This window comes from Mustela lutreola, chromosome 10 (assembly GCF_030435805.1).
Source record: "Mustela lutreola isolate mMusLut2 chromosome 10, mMusLut2.pri, whole genome shotgun sequence".
Classification (NCBI taxonomy): domain Eukaryota; kingdom Metazoa; phylum Chordata; class Mammalia; order Carnivora; family Mustelidae; genus Mustela; species Mustela lutreola.
The window spans coordinates 14,720,206-14,739,995 of NC_081299.1; the positions used below are offsets into that span (position 1 = coordinate 14,720,206).

The 19,790-nt window shown below is 41.3% G+C and overlaps 1 protein-coding gene across 10 annotated transcripts in view; it reads right to left on the reverse strand.

The window, feature by feature from the left end:
• HP1BP3 (heterochromatin protein 1 binding protein 3) overlaps positions 1–12,256 on the reverse strand; it is a 38,620-nt gene extending 26,364 nt beyond the window's left edge. For 2 of the 10 annotated variants that reach the window (XM_059135350.1, XM_059135360.1), the window contains exons 1-5: positions 12,116–12,256; positions 6,417–6,609; positions 5,870–5,969; positions 2,702–2,855; positions 842–1,001 (exon numbers count right to left, since the gene is read on the reverse strand). In XM_059135350.1, coding sequence (XP_058991333.1) covers positions 842–1,001; positions 2,702–2,855; positions 5,870–5,969; positions 6,417–6,512 — 510 coding nt within the window. In that variant the 5' untranslated portion in view covers positions 6,513–6,609; positions 12,116–12,256. Of the gene's footprint in view, positions 1–841; positions 1,002–2,701; positions 2,856–5,869; positions 5,970–6,343; positions 6,364–6,416; positions 6,610–11,151; positions 11,290–11,561; positions 11,668–12,115 lie in introns of those variants that run through there. The other 8 variants (XM_059135353.1, XM_059135351.1, XM_059135352.1 and 5 more) reach the window with 8 other exon arrangements.
• Between the last annotated feature and the right edge of the window lie 7,534 nt (positions 12,257–19,790).

Consider the following 19,790-nt stretch of genomic DNA (forward strand, 5'->3'; position numbering starts at 1 on the left):
TTTTTAAGAGGGTTTCTTAGAGCTCAGGTGAGCTAGCTATTACCAGTATTAGACACTCAGCTTTGAATTGGACCTAAAGAAAGTGTATCTTTTTAAAATAAAAATCCTCTATGCTACTCAGTTACTCTCAGTCAGAATCAGACTTCTTAAGGGCAAAGATGACCCTGTTTGTTTTCTTCTCTGCTATATCCTTAGCAGGATTACAGATACACAGAAGTTAGTCCTTAAATATGTTTGTCGAATGAATTAACAAGTTCAGCCGCCGAATAAATAGTATATTTAACCATTAAACTGGGGAGTAACTGAGTAGCATAGAGGATTTTTATTTTAAAAAGATACACTTTCTTTAGGTCCAATTCAAAGCTGAGTGTCTAATACTGGTAATAGCTAGCTCACCTGAGCTCTAAGAAACCCTCTTAAAAACCTTACTACTTTGCTTCATCACCAGAAATTCTCTTTGCACAGTTTTATGACTTTGCTGTAATCCACTGACTCCCATTAGTTTACCAATAGCTTGCTTATTTTAATTTTTAAGGTTTTCTTCTAATCTGACCTTGCCTTTTCTGTTTAAGTTTTAACCAAAACACTGTTTAACCAAAACACTCAAGTTAAAAATATTTGCTCTCATAAATTTGAATTAAAAAATTAACAGTGCTCACCAAATGTGATTTTCTTAAAAAACAAAAATAAAACATGAACTTCACAATGGCTTTCTTCTATTTAAGTATCTTTAAGGAAGCAGAGCAAGATTTCTCATGTCTGGACAGGAATATGCCATTTTCAAATAACCCAAAGACGAACAAAATAAATCTAAGATGAACTGCTTGTAATAAAAACTTGCCTTAATGGCCTCAGTTAGGATTGCATCCATCTTGGGACGTGGGGAGGAAGCCATCGGTGTTTGTTTCTGGGCCCTGGCTAGCTGGCTGGCAGAAAGGGTAGCCCAGGAAGGTATTGTTTTTTTCACTTTCTTCTCCTTTTCTTTAGACTGATCTTTTTCACTTTAAAACAAAGAATTGTTATTATGCAAAGTAAACTGCAGAAAGAGGTATAAAATCAGAAAGAAGAATAGACAAAGGAAGGATAAAAATTAATGTTTTATTTCCACACTAAAGTGATACATAAAATGAGCAAAATTTTCACAAAATAAAAACTTTTAAAAAAATTGGATACTATAAATGAACAAAAAGGTGTTTTCTCTTAGTTGTAGAGGTCAGATAAATTAGCACTATGATGGTCCAGCACACTAAAGAAATTAGAATTTTAAAACATATTCTAACTACAACAGCTGTCATTTAGCACAGCGGAAAAAGAATTCAAGCTCTAAAGTTGGAAGACTTGGGTTTGGGTTTTTGCTCTAACATTTACTAGCTATATGACCTTGGCAGGTGACCTGAGTCTCAGCCTCCTCAGCTGTAAAATAGTAATATAAGGCCAAATATTTTACAAGTTTGTTGCAAGAATTATATTTGTAAATACAATTTTGTGAGCATAAAGCATTACTCAGATTGTATTCTAAAAATAATAATAGCACTCCATGCTCCTAAAATACAGGGTAGCTGCTAAAAATTCCAGAGAACTTAAGCCTATGAAGAATTCCCTGAGGACTACACCCAGAAAGTGCAGTTATTCCTAAGTTATTCATTCATTTAAAAAGCAATTCCTGGGCGCCTGGGTGGCTCAGTGGGTTAAGCCGCTGCCTTCGGCTCAGGTCATGATCTCAGGGTCCTGGGATCGAGTCCCGCATCGGGCTCTCTGCTCAGCAGGGAGCCTGCTTCCCTTCCTCTCTCTCTACCTGCCTCTCCATCTACTTGTGATTTCTCTCTGTCAAATAAATAAATAAAATCTTTAAAAAAAAAAAAAAAAAAAAAGCAATTCCTAACAATTCTGACCAACTATGAAAAGAACAGAACAAGACCAGCTGTCCTGCAAACAAACAAAAAATCAAAAACAAAAAAACCCACTTTAAATTAAAAAACCATTACTGGGGGTGCCTGGGTGGCTCTGCCAGTAAGTGGCTGCTTTTGGCTCAGGTCATGATCTAGGGGTCGTGGGATGGAGCTCTTGTTCTTTGCCCTCTGCCCCTCCCCCTCTTGTGTGCACATGCGCTCTCTCAAATAAATAATAAAATCTTAAAAAAAAAAAAAGATAAAAAAGAAATGCCACCACATTGCACAGATTATCAGTAGCAAATTTCACTTTCAGATTCTCAATGTCACCCTCCAACTGATGACTACGTCATCAAACATACACAGAGTTTTAGGTGACTCTGGCAATAGCTGGTACAGACTAATGTTTTCTTACAGAAGCATATAAAAACAACTCACAGAGGCAGAGGCAGGAATAAAATGGTGAAGTGTTTCCCAGGTCAGATTTTTAGAGTCATGTTTCATTTCTTATTGAAATTATGTCAATGATTAAAATATCAGACACTCCCACAATGAATTCTAAGCAAAAGAAATTCCAAAGGCAAGAGCAATGAATTTTGAGTTACTCAAACCACTATCACGATAACTACTACAAACTCTAATAGGCCATACATACAACTACACAACAAACCTATTTCAAACAATATTCTAAAAAGTAAGTCCAAGTTTATATCTATCATAAACCAATGTTATACTGCCTTAAACAATCTGATCTACAGTCCTTTTACACAGTCTTCAATTACTATAAATAGCAAGAATGCATGACTCCTTACTCCTTTTTGGTTTCCTCTGAAGACTTGTTCTCCTCCTTCTCTTCATTCTCAGGCTCTCCCTTTGGCTGCTCCGTCTCACTAGATGTAGCAGGTGGAGTTTCATTCTCTTGTTCTTCTACAGTAGAGACAGATTCCTCTGAACTTACGTCTGGTTCTAAAAAATCAGGTGAGCAGAATTGGATCAAGTAGATATATTAGAGACTGAGTCAATAAAAGGGCAAAAGTCTTATTAAACAGAAAATCCAAATGCTCCAACTGACAGATGTATTCTAAAACAAACAAATGACAATCAGTTGCTGTTTTCTTTTCTTCTTTAGGTCACTCAAACTGCCTATTCAATGGATTGTTTATCCAGACCAGTAGGTGAGAAAAGGAGATGGACTAGGCAATTTGAGATTATCTCAAATCAAATCTCTTGCCCACAATATGCAATATTAATGATAAGATTCATAATTAAGAAATTAGCTATTTCAGAATTTAACAGACAAATCTTAGGAAGGGAATGAGTAACAGAAAATTAACACCTACTTTCCAGTTTAAAGGACTGGGACAAGAGCAGAAATCCGAGAGGGGGAATAGTGAGGTCTGCAGTTGCTAATTTGGGTCTTTCTCAGCATTTCTCTTTGACCAGTTACTACAAAATACAGTATGCCAGATATGGTTAAGTAGGGACTTCAAAGAAAAGGACTCTCCAGTGGCAAAACTTGGGCAAAAAAAAAAAAAAAAAGTATAGGCTTGAAGAGTTTGGTCACTTAATGGAGTGCCTGGGTGGCTCAGTCAGTTGAATGGCTGCCTTCAGCTCAGGTCATGATCCCAGGGTCCTGGGATCAAGCCCTGCATCCGGCTCCCTGCTCAGAGGAGAGCCTACTTCTCCCTCTCCCTCTGCCTGCTGCTCTGCCTACTTGTGCACGCGCTCTCTGTTAAATAAATAAATAAAATCTTTTAAAAAAAGAGTTTGGTCTTTTAAATTATGTGAACAAATTACTATCATGATGAAAACTTCTAAGAAAACAACAACAAAAAAAGCCACTTCCTTCTTATAACCAAAACATATATACAGTTCTACAGGAACTTCTAATTTTTGACAAATTAAAATTCTAAACCATGAATTTCAGGACAGTCAACTATCATTTGTTGATCTCATCCTAGTTATGCCCTTCAGCCAGACTTGCATATTAGCTGAAAATCCTCCCATATACATTTAGCCAAAATTGAGGTTTTAGAGTCAGACACACCTGGATTCAAGTTCAGCCCTTACAACTTTCTAGCTTGCTATCTTAGGGCAAGTTCTTTGATGTCTCCAAGTTTCAGTAATCGTACATCAGATCTATCATGGGTATTGCATACAGTGCTTTGTATGTTCACATGCACTATATGGGTGATTCCCACTCTCCTTTGGCCTCTCCTACTGGTTCGAGAACTATTTTGCAAAGTATTAAAGCTAGAACTTCATTATAACAATGGTATCTGTCGCCTCAGATAATAACTGTAAAATGTATTTTTTAAATCATATCTTTTATTACCCCTCACCCCACCGATTTAACTCCTGCGAGCATTAAGAACTTATTAGTAGTTAGTCATTATGCTTATTTATACATTGTCTTATTCTAAAAAGGACGAAAAAAACTGTTTACTGGGTTTTACTCTAAGAGTAGAGCTATAAATTCAATTTCACATTATCTTCTCAAGAATAACGCTTAGGAGCACCTGGGTGGCTCAGCGGGTTAAAGCCTCTGCCTTCGGCTCAGGTCATGATCCCAGGGTCCTGGGATCAAGTCCCACATTGGGCTGGCTCTCTGCTCGGGAGGGAGCCTGCTTCCTTCCCTCTCTCTCTGCCTGCCTCTCTGCCTACTTGCGATCTCTGTCAAGTAAATAAATAAAATCTTAAAAAAAAAAAAAAAAAAAAAAAGAATAACTGCTTAACAGTTGATGGATTAATAAACGTGCAGTAAACGCAACAGACACTAACTACACAGTATGTATAAGACACTGTTTCTAACTCAATAAACTATTGTGTCTGTCTCTGTGAAATACAGGATTTATAAAATTTAAAATATGAGTGAAATCCTATTATTTTTACATACAAAATACTGTAATGGGGGATTACACACAGAACTTGTGAAGTGAATACGGACCCTTTCTAAATTCTTGGTTGACTTCTCCAATACCTAAACTCTCTGCAGGTATTCTGAAAACTTATGCGATTAGTGATTTAGTGGCTTTTAGCTGACTGTCGTTAAGCAAATGTGGCTTAAGATGGGCCATCAAGTGTAGTTCAGGACAAAATAACCAATTTCACCTCACCAGCACCTCTCCTTTTTCATTCACTGATTCCCGTGTCTCCTAAGTGCCTCAGGCTATTCATCTGGATCATCTTTTAACAGTCATTTTGAAACAAAACCCAGCTTCAGCTGGAAAAAGAGTATACTCCTGCTGCAGTGAGGTATAAAGGCAACAGCGTACACATATTTTTTATTCCCAATCTATGCTGGTCAGCAAATATTTAGTTCTAATAGCCACAAAAGGGACAGCACCATGTGCTCATCCCTGGCAAACCAAAGCTGAAAGGCAAGGGAGAAAGGGTAAAAGGATAAGGAAAAGAAGAAAGTCATAAGAAGAAAAACAAGGAAAAGGAGAAGAGGTGATTAGAGATGCCATAAAGGAGCACTATTACCCAGTTTGATGGATCTACATTTTTCTTGATTCATTATGTTTCCAACTATGTCTAGCCGATCTTCTCTCCACCAACGCCAAATACAAACCAATACTTTGATTGCCCATTTGCTCTTTTAAGGCCTCATGATGATTTCTGGGTGACACTGCACTGTCCATCCTGAAGGCTCAAGTCCCCCATTTCTCCATGGCCTTCATCACCACGACACGGTATGCCCAGAAGCCACTCTGATGGTTCCTGCTCTTGCCAACTATTTTCTTTTTAATTCCGAGAACCTGAAATTTTTGCCTTCTAAAAATCTTTAGAGAAGATGAAATTCTTACTTCACTCACTTTGGTCTAGAAACGACGTATCTATAGGTACCACTTCTCTCTTTCAATGTCCCCCCAAAACAGCCATGAAAAAAGAACAATTAAGTTCAAAGGAATTTATGGGATACTCCAAACTGGAATAGAAACTTTTGCCATTTTAGGTTGTCTACTGCTTTACTTTACCTGGCTTTTCTTCCTCCCCTTCAGCAAGCTTGCTTTTGGGAGGAGTTTCCCGCGTAGAATTCACAGTTCGACGAATTGGCATGGTGCTATCTTCTACCTTCTAAGAAAAGAGACAGCCATAATCACACATGCATAAGAAAACTTCTCTATTTTTGCTTTCACAAGGGGCCTAACTGGGTGTCAGAAGATGTAGGAGAATTCTTCAAGTCGACTCCAGGATCTGATGCAAATTACTTTTAACAGGTTTTTTGGAAGTAATAAATATGGTTTTTAAGATGTACTTTACAAAATATTTTATTTTAGCTAGGATTTCAAATGGAAGCAGGTAATTATACTTGATTTGGAATAAATTTAGAAGATTGGAGGTTTTCTCAGGAATTTGAGGGGAAAGGGAAGATGAAAAGAATTTTGTATGTTTGATCTTTTTTCAGATTCAACCCCAGAACTCCCCAAAGTAAGGAAAGGAACATGTACCAAGAAGGACCCAGCAGGGCCTGAAGTCAGGGACTGATCCAAGAGTGAGCTTCAAGAATGTGTCAGCCCCTACCTCACCTAACTTGTCCGCGTGGATCAGCTGAGCTCCTACTATAAGTGGGAGTGCCTTAGGATGGACGAGTTCACCTTGAGACGCATCAGTCGCCATTTAAAATAATTTCTAGGCCCGAGTACAGGTTACACTCTGAAGCCTCTGCTGTTAACCACAAGGATTTTTCCTAATGGTTTCAGTGTGAAGAGTCAACCTAAAGCACAGAAAAGACCTGGTGTGAAGATTAACAGAAACAAAACTAAACTAAATGTCTAAATTTAATACACATCCAAAGGGGAAAAAATTAACTATAAAACTTATAGGTAAGTGACAGATGACTTGATCAGTTATTCAGAAAGATAAAATCAACTATCACAATATAGACTATGTAAAGCAGCCACTAAGACAAATGCACAAGCCACAGCAGCTGTTGCACCTTCCACATGAACAAAGGCAACACAGACAAGAAAGCTTCTAAGGAACCTATCCCCAATCCCCTCCGGGTACCATCAGGAACTTAGAAAAGACAGAATAAGGAGACTAAGGAACAGTTTAGTCAAATGTTACTCAATACTGAAAAGAGAAGGTTTTTGTTGTTATTGTTCTCAAATGGACTAAGAAAATAATCTGCAATCTTGACTTCATCTCCATTAGATAAGCAATCCAAGGGAAAAAATCCTGCTGAAGACAATGTGATACTCTAAGAGCCTCCAGACCTAGAGAAGCAAATTTAGACTGTCACCTAGAGAACAGAAGTACACCTCCAAGACCTTATTTATTATTTTTAAAATAGCCAAACTAGCACAGAAGAACATAATTAAATATTCAAAGATAAAACCCATGTTTTGAGTGACAATGTAGTCACTCAAATTTACCTGATCATTAATACTCTCTGCCCTCAAAAAAAAAGTTCATCTGGGACTCAATGACATTTTACAACAAAAATCTCTACAAAATATAAGAAAACGATCATTTGAGTGTTTAGTGTTTAGATTTTTATGCTAATGAACATTAACAAAGACTTGGGGAATAGCAGATCAGTCATTCAATCTCTACTTTAAGCTCTGGCCCTGTCTAGGAATTCAAGAGCTTTCTATTTGTCATGTAATAGTCCCAAGCTACAATAACTAGGATAAATCCAAAAAACCCAAACACAGAAAATCCTTTCACATTTACAGGGAAAAATCTTTTTATGGGAACCCCCAAGAGCAATGCCAGACTTGTGACTTGTCAATCAGCTGCAAGCAAAGGCAGCTGAAAGAATTCAAGATGCACTAAAACTTACTATTAAGAGTAAATTAGTAATATCCATGAATATTTTTAAAATTATGTTATAAAAACTACTTAAAATGTTCCTGTAGCGATTCACTTCAAAGAATTATAAAATACGGAAATAAGAATAATTGTTTTTTGGTCTGTGAAAAGACGGCCACACTGGGCTTAAGAACACTATTTAGGCTTGTGAAACCTCAAAGTCTATCTTGGAATAATCTGAATACAAAAACCTGCTCATTCATGCAACTAGCACTTACACAGTAATATGTTTTCTCGAACAACTAAAAAAAAAAAAAAAAAAAAAAAAACAACTAAGCAAATCTGCTGCTGTCTTCACATGTGAACCCTACAGAGAATTAAACCACCACAATCAGGTTATTCTTGGTAAAGAGATATGCCTAATGAATTCATCTTTCTTAACCCACAATAACACTAGCTATGCTGAAAATGCTACTGTGAAGTCAACAAAAACCTTCAGAAGACTCTGTTCATAGAATATCCTAAAAAGAAAAGTTCTCCCTGTAAACACAATACTGAAAAAAGTATCAAACCTTTCCAGACTACTGTATTAATTACTCAAAACTAAAACAAATGAGTTAAAAGGGGAGGGGACATGCAAAGGAAGCTACTACTAATGCCAATGTGGTGAAACTAGTATCAGGGCAACAAGCACATGGTCCATAAAAAAATATTAGACATCATTAATCCAAGGACAAAAATGACAGTTTAAATTAGGTTGGGTAAGAAGCATGCTCAGATTGGAATTAAAAAAAAATAAAAAAGTTGGTTTGCCCAACTTTCTGGCTCCATCTACCAAAAATATAAATCCTGACACTCTCCTGCTCAAAACCTCCCAATTACCATATCTCCCTATTTTACTAATCTTACCTCCTACTACTTCACCCATCACTCTACTCTTGACCCCAAACACAAAAACTTTCTTTTGGTCCAGGCACTGTGCTCTGCTCATCCCTGCCTCAGGATGTGTGCACCTGCTGTTCTCTTAAACTAGAACACTTTTTTCCTAGACACTTCAATCACACCCCTCATCAGGAAGGCCTCCCATCCTCCCCATTCTTCAGGTTTCTCTAGCATTTAATACCAACTGAAATTCAAAATATGTGTTTACTTGTTTATTATCTCAAATGCACTGCAAGCACTACAACGTCTAGGACCTTTAATTCACACTGTATTTGCAGCACCTAGATCAGTGTCCAACACATAATGTGTTGGGACAAAATTTTGGGGAAAAAAGTTAAATGAACAATGCCATCTAATTAACTACTTATCACTATATTTAGTGTATGTGAATAACACTCCAAAAATGAAACCCAAAGTTATTTGGGGATAAATATTAAGAAATGTTTGCTTCAGAGGCACCAGGTTGGCTCAGTCCATAGAGAGTGCAACTCTTGATCTTGGAGTTGTGGGTTCGAACCCCACACTGGGCAAAAAGTTAACTTTAAAATAAAAATGTTTGCCTCGGGCGCCTGGGTGGCTCAGTGGGTTAAGCCACTGCCTTCGGCTCAGGTCATGATCTCAGGGTCCTGGGATCAAGTCCCGCATCGGGCTCTCTGCTCGGCAGTGAGCCTGCTTCCTCCTCTCTCTCTCTCTCTCTCTGCCTGCCTGCCTCTCTGCCTACTTGTGATCTCTCTGTGTCAAATAAATAAATAAAATCTAAAAAAAAAAAAGTTTGCCTCAGCTCTGAATTTCCTTGGGAAGGGTCATGGAATTTAAAGCTTCAGTGTTTAATACTTTCTTTTTAATGGGCTGGATAATGAGTTACTTAACATGTTCAATGTTCATTATAGAGCTAACAAAACTGTATGAATGGTTAACTCACATTGCCTTATCATCACCATGTACCTATTAATTTAACTTTTTGTTGCTGCACTTTTGAATCAGACTTTTAGGCTACCATGTTTATTCCCCAGCAGAGATCTTATCTAGGTGGTTCACTGCTGCATACTTGGTGCCTAAGAATACACAAGGCACAGAATAGGTGCTCAACAAGTATTTGTTAAATGAAAGGATGATGAACAGATGAAAAAGTTTTCCAACTAGGTTTCTTTATGTGCCAAAACCAATATGAGTTTACCTGTGGTTTATGTGGTCCTCCTATGGTCTCCAATCTGGGTTCTTTTTTTTTTTTTTTTTCCTAAATGTTAGATTACACGAAGAGTTCCCTTTTTAAAAGGAAATTCTAAATTGTTTTTAATTTAATGCCAGAAATAGAAAGGGTCTGGAATTTCGGAGTTTTTATTTTTCTCTACATTATGAGAAAACAATAGAAAAATTAGTAGAAGGTTAACAATGTATTTCAGTTTACTGATATCCTTGAAGATATGCATTTTAGGGAACTACTACTATTTCATATTTTATCATAAAATGTGCAATAGGTTATAAATTACAAAATCACTATATGCACAGAATATATCAAACTGTTTGCAACCTTGTCTTTCACCGTTCTGACTTAATAGTAATGTCACAAAAAGCATGCCAGTAATTTGCCGGCAACTCCCACCCCCCCAACTTTTACACTTCAATAAAGCAGTATGTACCTAATTAGTGTCTACCTTGGGAATCTATGGTATGTATGGACACTTACATGGACCCCCTGAAAGACAATCACAATGTTAACTGCCTAAATAGTTAAGATTTTCATTTATCTATGGACAGTTCAGAGTACTTCCTCCAATTTTCCGCCCTAAATCGCCCAAGTTAGTTTAAAAACTCGGCCAAACCAAAAACTAAACAAAACACAAAATAAACCTTTAAAATGTTACTTCTACTTTGAAACACAGTAAAATGAACTTTTCAGAAGAGCACTAAAAATTTTTTAAAAAGGGGGCGCCTGGTGACTCAGCGGGTTAAGCCTTTGCCTTCGGCTCAAGTCGTGATCTCAGGGTCCCGGAATCGAACCCCGCATCCAGCTCTCCGCTCAGCAGGGAGCCTGCTTTCCCCCCTCCTCTCTCTGCCTGCCTCTCTGCCTACTTGTGATCTGTCAAATAAATAAATAAATAAATAAACCTTTAAAAAAAAAAATTTTAAAAAGTTCCAAGTAGCTTTATGCCCATGCCAGATAAAACAAAATCAAAGTATCTTCCAAAATAAAACCAGTCACATCTAATTTCACTCTAAGACACGAGAGCTTCCTCCCATCAAGTCCCAGGCGAATTCCTAGACGTATTTCTAATTGGTACCTCGCCTTTCAGTGTAATGAAAAGTCAGGAGCATAATAAACAACAGAGAATTCAGAATTTGTACGCTGAAGAGGCAATCAAGTTCACCTTGTCCAATCCTCCGTGCAGAAGAGAATACTCCCCCCCCCCCCAAAGGCTAGGTGACCCGTTCTCGGTCACAGACCGTGGCCAATTCGGTATCAAGACTCAGATCTGAGGCTCTCACTTCAGCAAACCTGCCTCCAGCTCTTGACAAACGCCCACATTCACGAGTTCGACTTTTTAAATTAAAACCACACCTTCTAAGGCGCGGTGAGTTTCAAGCTCCGGGCATGCCAGACGGGAAAACGAAAGCTCAGGCCCGCATCGCGGCAGCGGCAGCGGCAGCTCGGAAACGCCCGCCCAGACAGCTGAGAGGCACACGGGGAACAGCGCAGCCGAGACAAAGAGGCAGGGAGCGGCCGGTGCGGGGCGTGAGCAGAGGCGGGGGAGCGCGGGGCCAAGAGGAAGGCAGCGCTGCGGAGGGCAGGAGGGCTCGGCGGCGGACACCGAGGAGCTGCGGCGCAGGCTCCGCGCGGTCGGCGGCTCCGGGCGCGTCAGTCGCGCCCGGGGATGCACGCGGCCGAGGCTGACGCCACAACCCCGGCAGCGGTCGCACGCGCGACACCAGAAACGGCGGACCGTGAGCACTAGCGCTCCGCGAACTCACCACTGGGAGCTCCGTAATGGCGGCGGCAGAGGCGGAGAAGCCGGGGGGCGGGCCCGCCGCAGCCAGTCACCGCCGCCGGCATCTTTCGAACCCGCTCCGAAAACCGCTGAGGGAGTGGGGCGGAGGGGGAGGGTAGGGCGGGGGCGGCGGCGGAGTCCGCCGCGGGCCTCGGGAGCATGCGCAAGGCCTCAGCCAATCGGAACGCAGCGGGAGGACGCTGGCGCAGGCGCGCTGGGACGCAGGGCCCTGGACCAGGGAAGAGCTACCCCCTCCTCCCCCCAGCAAACAAAACAAGGGCGGGAGCGCGCGCGCTGGAGGGCCCCGGAGGAGGCGTCAACGAGAGGGGCAGGGGGCTAGGTAGCCGGGGAGAGGGAAGGGAGGGCGGAGCGGCCGGGAAAGGCAGACAAAAGGCACCACCTCCGGGGACCCGAGCGCCCCGCCCCCTCCACTCTGGGAGCGGCGTCGGCGCCCCGGGTGAGCGGCCTCGGCCACTCGCCTTCGGGGTCCAGCGAGTCCGCGCCCACTCCCCGCCCGCCTGTTCCGTCCTGCGTTACCTCTGCGCTCCCCCCTTCCTGGCGCCCGCGTTCGGCACGGCCTCTCAGCGCCGCTCCCGCTGCCGCTCGTCGTCTCCGCCGCCGCTGTCCTCCAGGCCCAGCCGCCGCGCTCTGCCGCCCCGCCCCCCTGCCCGCGGTCCCGCGCGCGCGCGCACTCCCGTGTCGGCCCCGCCCCCGCGCGCGACCGCGACCGCGCCCCCAGCCCGCGGGAGTCGAGGGAACGCGCGCGACTTGCCTCCCCGGCCGGGTGCGCGAGAACGCGAGAGGGCGCTCGGAGGAGGGAGGACGCCCGGGAGGCGGTGGTGCGTCCGGCCGCGCTTCTCCCGGGCACTGCCCGGTGGTGCCCGTTAGCTTGGGTGCGGTTTCGTTTTCCTCGAAGGAACCCTCTTTTCACTCCCTGGCCCTTTCACTACTCTTTAGTTGGCTCCCAGGTCGTAACCGGGTCTCCGCTTTGGAGCTCCGTCTGCCTTTAGAGGGGCTGGCATCTCCCTCTTCTCAATTCAGCCGCCGCACAAGAACAAACTGCCTTTCTCTGATGACCATGAAAGAGTTGAACAACCAGACAGCGGTGAATTCGATACCTCACATTCATTCCTATTAAGTGTCCAAACAGTATAGAGCAGAGTAGTGATTCAGGAAAAGAACTGGGAAAGTTGCTTTTCTAGTCGATGAAGTCCTTGGCCGCCTGATCTGCACACGCAAGAAGGGTTCTCGGAAAGTAAACCTTGGCATCAGGAAGGAGGGAATTCCCTTTGAACTGCCATGTCACTTGGTATGAGCGGACTTCAGCAATGCACATTCTATTGTAAAATGGAAATTTCCAAAGCCAATGTATTTAAAGTAGGTGTTTTGTGGTGGGGTAGAGGTAGTGCGGGTAATGAATATAGGGAAATAAACACTAGAATTACCCGGAGGCCACAGCAATGTGGCTGATACTCAAATGCCTGTGCTAATCATTCTAAAGATTTATTAGGAAACCATTTAAGCACTTGTTAGCCCAGTCCTCAGGCTATATAGTTAGCATTTTAACTATCTCACCAGCTTTCACAGTCATAGCCATTCTCTCCATCAGTTGCAAAATGAGCTGTATAAAATTTCACCACCACCACCAAAAACTGCTTACTAATGGCATGACTGTGGTCATATTCAACCTAGTTCATAAGGGGGTTCAGTCATTTTGTGCCATTTCTTTATCCTGCTCAATTCCTTTGTTCTTTGTTAACCTATCCTTTGTATCGACTCTATTCCATTTTTATGTTCATATACTTAAAACATCTAGACTTTGCTCTTTTACTCTAAAGTGTCTTTAGCACCATTTATACAAGAAGCAACCCAGTTAAGAGCAAGCTAGATTTCTCCTCCACAGACTTTTGCTCAACGCACACGCACACACACACCCTCTATTCTGTTGTTTACAGCTGAATACCCAAGAAGGGAAAACCTTAAAATTCTTCCTCAGGGATGCCACACACAAACCATGTGCTAAGGCTACACTTGCTGAAGTCTTGTTTTTTACTTACAAAGGGATTTTAAATTTTTTTACTGTACATATATATTGGTTGAGGCACCATACATCTGCTAAATGTAACATCTGGCTAGTTTTGACTTTTACACTTAGCTGCATCTGAGTTAAGACTCCTTGAAGGTATGGTTTTGTAGCTTATCTCACTTGGCTTTCTTTGAGCTATACTGTTAAAATATTGTTGTGTTTGTTGAACAGAGTTACATGATGAATTTTGTACTATTCAGCTTTTAAGGCTGTTTGGCTTGAGGGGTGCCTGGGTGACTTAGTTGGTTAAGCAACTGTCTTCAGGCTCAGGTCGTGATCCCAGGGTCCTGGGATCCAGTCCTGCATCAGGCTCCTTGCTCAGCAGGGAGTCTTCTTCTGCCTCTCCCTTTTCTTGCTGCTCCCCCAGCTTGTTTTCTCTTTGTCAAAAAAATAAAAATACAATCTTTTAAAATTAATTGATTTTTAAAAAATTTTTATTTATTCATTTGACAGAAATCACAAGTAGGCAGAGCAGCAGGCAGAGAGAGGGGGGAAGCAGGCTCCCCACCGAGCAGAGTCCCACTTGGGGCTTGATCCCATGACCCTGAGACCATGACCTGAGCCAAGGGCAGACGCCCAACTAACTGAGCCACCCAGGCACCCCCAATTTTTTTTTTAAGGCTATTTTGCTTGAACTGGGAGGAACACACACCTTGGCAAGTTTAGGAGCAGGTGAGCTCTTATGGAGTGTATGGAGACTACCGTCAAAGCCTTGGAGGAACCCTATGCTCACAGAGACCTCTTACATTGATATTAGAGCCCTCGAAGTCCTAGCATTCAGAGACTCATCTGGTTTAAGCTTCACTCTCTTCTGTAACACTTTTAAAGTGCTAATGCCAAGAAGAGCTAACAAACAAGTCTCACTGATCATTGAGAATTCATTGTTTTTCTACCTCTAAACTTGAGAATCTAAAGCCTTCCCTTCCACAGTTAGGGATCAGAAGAGTAAGAATTGTGGGTGTCTGATTAGAAGAGGAACTTAGCAGACAGAGGTAGTAAATGTGCTGTTGTCTGTGATGACTTAATTCTGCCCAGAAACACCTGCATACAGGAATGACCTGAGAGTTCCAGAAACACAAGGAAATGTAGGGTTTTATGAACTAGAAAAGCAAGTGTTAAGAAATCCCCACAATGCAACTGCATCATCTCTACTTTTCCACAAAACACCCACTTTTTCAGAAGCCGATTCCCTGTTGAAACTTTTAGCATATCGCAAGATTTACAGATGGCCTGTTGTCAGTGCAACAGATAGTTTTTCACTGTCCCTCAAATTTAAAGCTAAGTGATACTTAAGTCCATTAGGCTAAGACGCCTTGTTTTGTATGGAAAAGCAAAATGCATGGCTTTGGAGGTTTGGGCATAAGGATAAGGGACGTTGAAACAATTGCAGATTCCAGGAGGGTTCCAGAGCAGAGCTATGATATCGCAGTCATGGGACTGAACACTGAAAGTTACATCTACCTGTTTTATTCACATTCCACCTCATGTTAATGAGAGATTTGAAGAATAATTCTTTATTGCCTGGTGGGGAGAGGTTTCTGTTCCTAGCAAGGCTGATCTTTATTTTTTATTTTTTTTAAAGATTTTATTTATTTGTCAGAGAGAGAGGGAGAGAGAGCAAGCACAGGCGGACAGAATGGCAGGCAGAGGCAGAGGGAGAAGCAGGCTCCCCGCCGAGCAAGGAGCCCGATGTGGGACTCGATCCCAGGATATCATGACCTGAGCTGAAGGCAGCTGCTTAACCAACTGAGCCACCTAGGCGTCCCGCAAGGCTGATCTTTATTATCCCCACAAATCAAGGCTGAGGGTTACTTGTCATTTCATGCACAAGTAACCAAAAGCTAGGCCAGGGCTTGGATCCCTTAAGAAAGTAATGGTCCTGGCAGGATTGGAAGTCACTTGACATTTCTGGTTTCCAGCCAGAGAGACTGGAAATGACTCTCTACTTAGTTGTAGCTCAGAAAGAGATGGCGAGACTTAACAATTTGCACTAGTGAGAAAAAAAAAAAAAAAAAAAAAAAGCAGAAATATTATTCCTCCAACTCCCCTGTAATTTGTCTGTTATCTCTGGTTATCTGAGGCTACCACTTTGGTTTAGAGACAACAATCACCCTGGGTCCTCCAATGTTACACTTTCCTCTACTCACTGGTTGTAATAATTTTATTCAGCCCAGCGGTCATCGACCTGTAAGCCTTTTTTCTAAACTATAAAAAATTCTGGATCTGAAAGATACCTGGTCCCCATCATTTTGGTTAAAAGATGCTGAACCAGTTATAAAAAACCAAACACGTTTACAAAATAACACTTCCCTCACAGAACACGTGTTCTGTTCTATTATTTTTTTTTTAATGCTGGTTGTCAATGATTAATTTAGTCATTTGGTTTGATGACCTCTGTCCTAGAGGCCATTTGCCCTTCAGTGTTCAACTGGAGTCAACATTTCTGGGTACTTGAGGGGTATTTTGAGGATGAGGGTTTTAAATAACAGTGGTCTGTTAGTTTGAAGTATCTGACATATTGGATGGAGTTACAGTTAAGTCCTCAAGGCAACAAAAACATTTGGGTATGTTATTAAAGGTATCCTGCAGTGGGGAATAGAATCTAGAAGCAGGGTAAGTGAAGTAATTAGTGCTACCATCTTTAAGGAAAACATAATTTACTTTCAAGTTTGTTTTCATGTCAGGTTATGGAAAATGGAAACTGTATGTGTTGCACAGTCTTTTCCCCTTTCAAACACAAGAGGCAAGACAACTACACCTTAAAGACTAAAGATACTCTCTTTGCTAGATTTACTAAAAAGCAAAACATACTCAGTTTTGTTTTGAATATATAATCTGACGTCAACAGTATTATTCTTCTCTCTCCACTCCTACACGTTGTTGCTTATTTGGAGTAATTTGTCTGCAAGACAACCAGGCCTGTGATAGTGGCCAGAGACAGCTGTGGTTCAGATCAGTGACACCCAGGGTGACCAACTCTTCTGGTTCACCTAAAAGGGGGAAGTTGAGGGGTGCCTGGGTGGCTCAGTGGGTTAAAGCCTCTGCCTTCGGCTCAGGTCACAATCCCAGGATCCTGGGATCAAGCCCCGCATCAGGCTCTCTGCTCAGCCTCTCTGCCTCTCTGCCTCCTTGTGATCTCTATTAAATAAATAAATAAATAAAATATTTTTAAAAAGGGAGGGGGGAGGTTGACCATTAGTGGGAGATAGGACTCTGTTTTTAAACTAGGGAAGTTGCAGCAAAATGGATTATTTTTAAGACCTTTCTTTGTGGTTATGGAGTAGTTTTAGAAACTTTCTTTAAATGGGAAGATTTTGGGTGCCTGGGTGGCTCAGTTGGTTGAGCGACTGCAAATTGGCTTGGGTCATGGTCCCAGAGTCGTGGGATTGAGTCCCACATCAGACTCCTGGCTCCATGGGGAGTCTGCTTCTCCCTCTGACCTCCCCTCTCATGCTCTCTCTCTCTCTGTCTCTCTCTCTCAAAATAAAAATCTTAAAAAAATAAATGGGAATTTTTTTTACTCAGTAAAACCCAGTAATTTTATGTTTTTTAAGGTTTATTTGGTGGGGGCAGAAGGACGGAGAAACCCAAGCAGACTCTGTACTGATTGTGAGCCCAACACAAAATTTGATCTCAAAACCCTGAGATCAAGACTTGAGCTGAAACCAAAATTCAGACGTCCAGCCAACTGCACCACCCAGGCGCCCCTGAAACCCAGTAATTTAAAGGAAAACATGAGTCACAATAGAATTTTTTAAAATTTCAGAATTATGAAATTGGATCCATTTGTTTCAAAAAAGTTCTAAAAAGATGGTGATGGAAAGGATCCTTTCCTTTTATAAAAAAGTGAAACTGCATGGTGATAATGGAATCTTCTCAAAAAGGGAAAACCAGAAAATACCAACTTTGAGTATTATTTATTTTTTGAAGATTTTATTTATTTGAGAGAGACAAGAGAAAGGCAGAGGGGAAGGGAGAGAGACAAGCAGACTCTGTGCTGGGCGTGGAACCTGAAAAGGGACTTGATCCCACCACCCTGAGATCATGACCTGAGCCAAAACCAAGAGTCAGATGCTTAACTGAATGAGCCACCCATGCATCCCTGGCTTTGAGTATTCTTAAAATACTTGCAGCAAGGCTCTTAAAGTTTCAACCAAAAGTTCAGAAAGAGTGGCATAATTCTTGAGAACCGTACATATTAAGACCCAAGACACTTAGTTCATGTTTTAAAACTCATATTTTATCAGTGATGCCCCTGGCTCTTTCCAACAGATAAACATTTTACCAAAAAGACCCTACATGAAGATGTTCAAATTTAACATAACTTTTGTGTTTCTGCTTTATATTCTACTTGGTTGAGTCTATGATACTTAAAAAAACAACAACAAAAACTAGAATACATGTCTCATCAACTGGCAAGCTTATTTGGTATAGTTGTCTCTGTATCCGAAGTAGGTAGCATCTCCTATAACAGGAACAAGGCCAGAGTAGGATGTTACAGGATAAGCACTTTTACGTTTATTATGGTTTTGTAGCAAAAACTAGGCAATTTTTTCTTTCATTCTAGGTAGGGGAATGTGTAACTTGCAAAAGGACACTAACCATTAGTCCTGTTGCAATGCCTTATGAAACCCTAGGAAAAGAGAAAGCTAAAAGCTTCTACCCCTCAGGGTTGTTAGCAAAGGATAAGCCTGAGACTTCATAGTGTATATTAAGGAAACCAAAATAATGAAAAAATCTGAACTGTACAAGGAGCGTTAAAGAAATGTGGATAGGCAAACCGTGATCTCCTTTCTGAAGATAGTAAAGATTAATTGTATGTAACTGAATACAATTAAGGTTGTAGAATGTGGTAGAAAATGAACACTGAACACAGGTAGGATGTGCACTAGGTATTCCATGCAGAATGGTGAGCTCCTGATCTGATCTCTTGTTAATTTACTCAACAACCCTATGAGGTAGATGGTGTTATCTTATTTTAAGGATGAATAAACCAAAGGTTTAAACAACTCAAGCAAATTTAGAGTAAAGCCTCTATTCTTCCCATTCCAATTTTTTAAAGTATATCCACACTTTCTCCCCCAGTGTGGATTAAGACTTCTGGTGGAGAGCCAGCATATTTTTGGAAATAAGTGACTCTTAGAAAACCAAGTGCAAATCTCAGCTCTGACACTTGCTAGGTACCCGACTTCTGTGACATTTAGTTCCATACCTATGGAAAGTAAGCAGTACACCTCACAGAGGTCAGGGCTGATGAGATGAATTAGAGGAAACCCTGGAATGCTTGACAAACTACAGCTTACAAACGGTTTTAACATATATTGGCTCATTGATACTGTGATGTAAGAAGGGCTTATTGTTTTTGTATGTAGATGTGCAAACAAAAGCCTAAATGAGTGCTTGTTTTTAGTTAGCTTTATAAACCAACGCAGGCATAGGCAGTACTCCTCAAACTTCAGTGTTCCCAAGAATCAGCTCAAGAGTTTAAGTTTCTTGGGCTCTTTTCACTCATTCGATTTTAGTTTAGTAGGGCGGGATCCATGAATCTGCAGTCCTTTTTAAAGTTTATTTAAGCAACCTCAACACCCAAGGCAGGGCTTTAACTCATAACCCTGAGATCAAGATTCACATGTTCTGAGCCAGCCAAGTGCCCCCAATTTGCATTTCTAGCGAGCTCACAAGTGATATTGATGCTGCTGGTCTATGGCCACACTTTGCATGACTCTCATCTTAAATATAACTACTCACTCCAAAGAGCCTGAAGTTATTCCAATCCACTGTGTGGATTCATATGGGGATTGGAAATGATTAAAAGTACTGCCATGTCTTCTGCTGAGAACTTACTTAAAAAAACAAACAAAAACCAACCAAACAACTAAGGTTGGTCTCTAGGGAATTCTACTAAATTGAGAGTATAAGGCAAGTTTCAGAAAGGTCATTTCACCCATTTGTCCAGGAGGGATATGTCTGGATTAATTTGTATGGGCATGCTTAAATTCCACTTTTGCATGTGAAAGTGAACTTTCACATACTCTGCCACTCGTTCTTCATTTCTCAAATATAACATGCATCCCCCTGCCTTTGCACTCACAATCCCTTCTAGGGATCACCTAGAAGAGAGGAGAC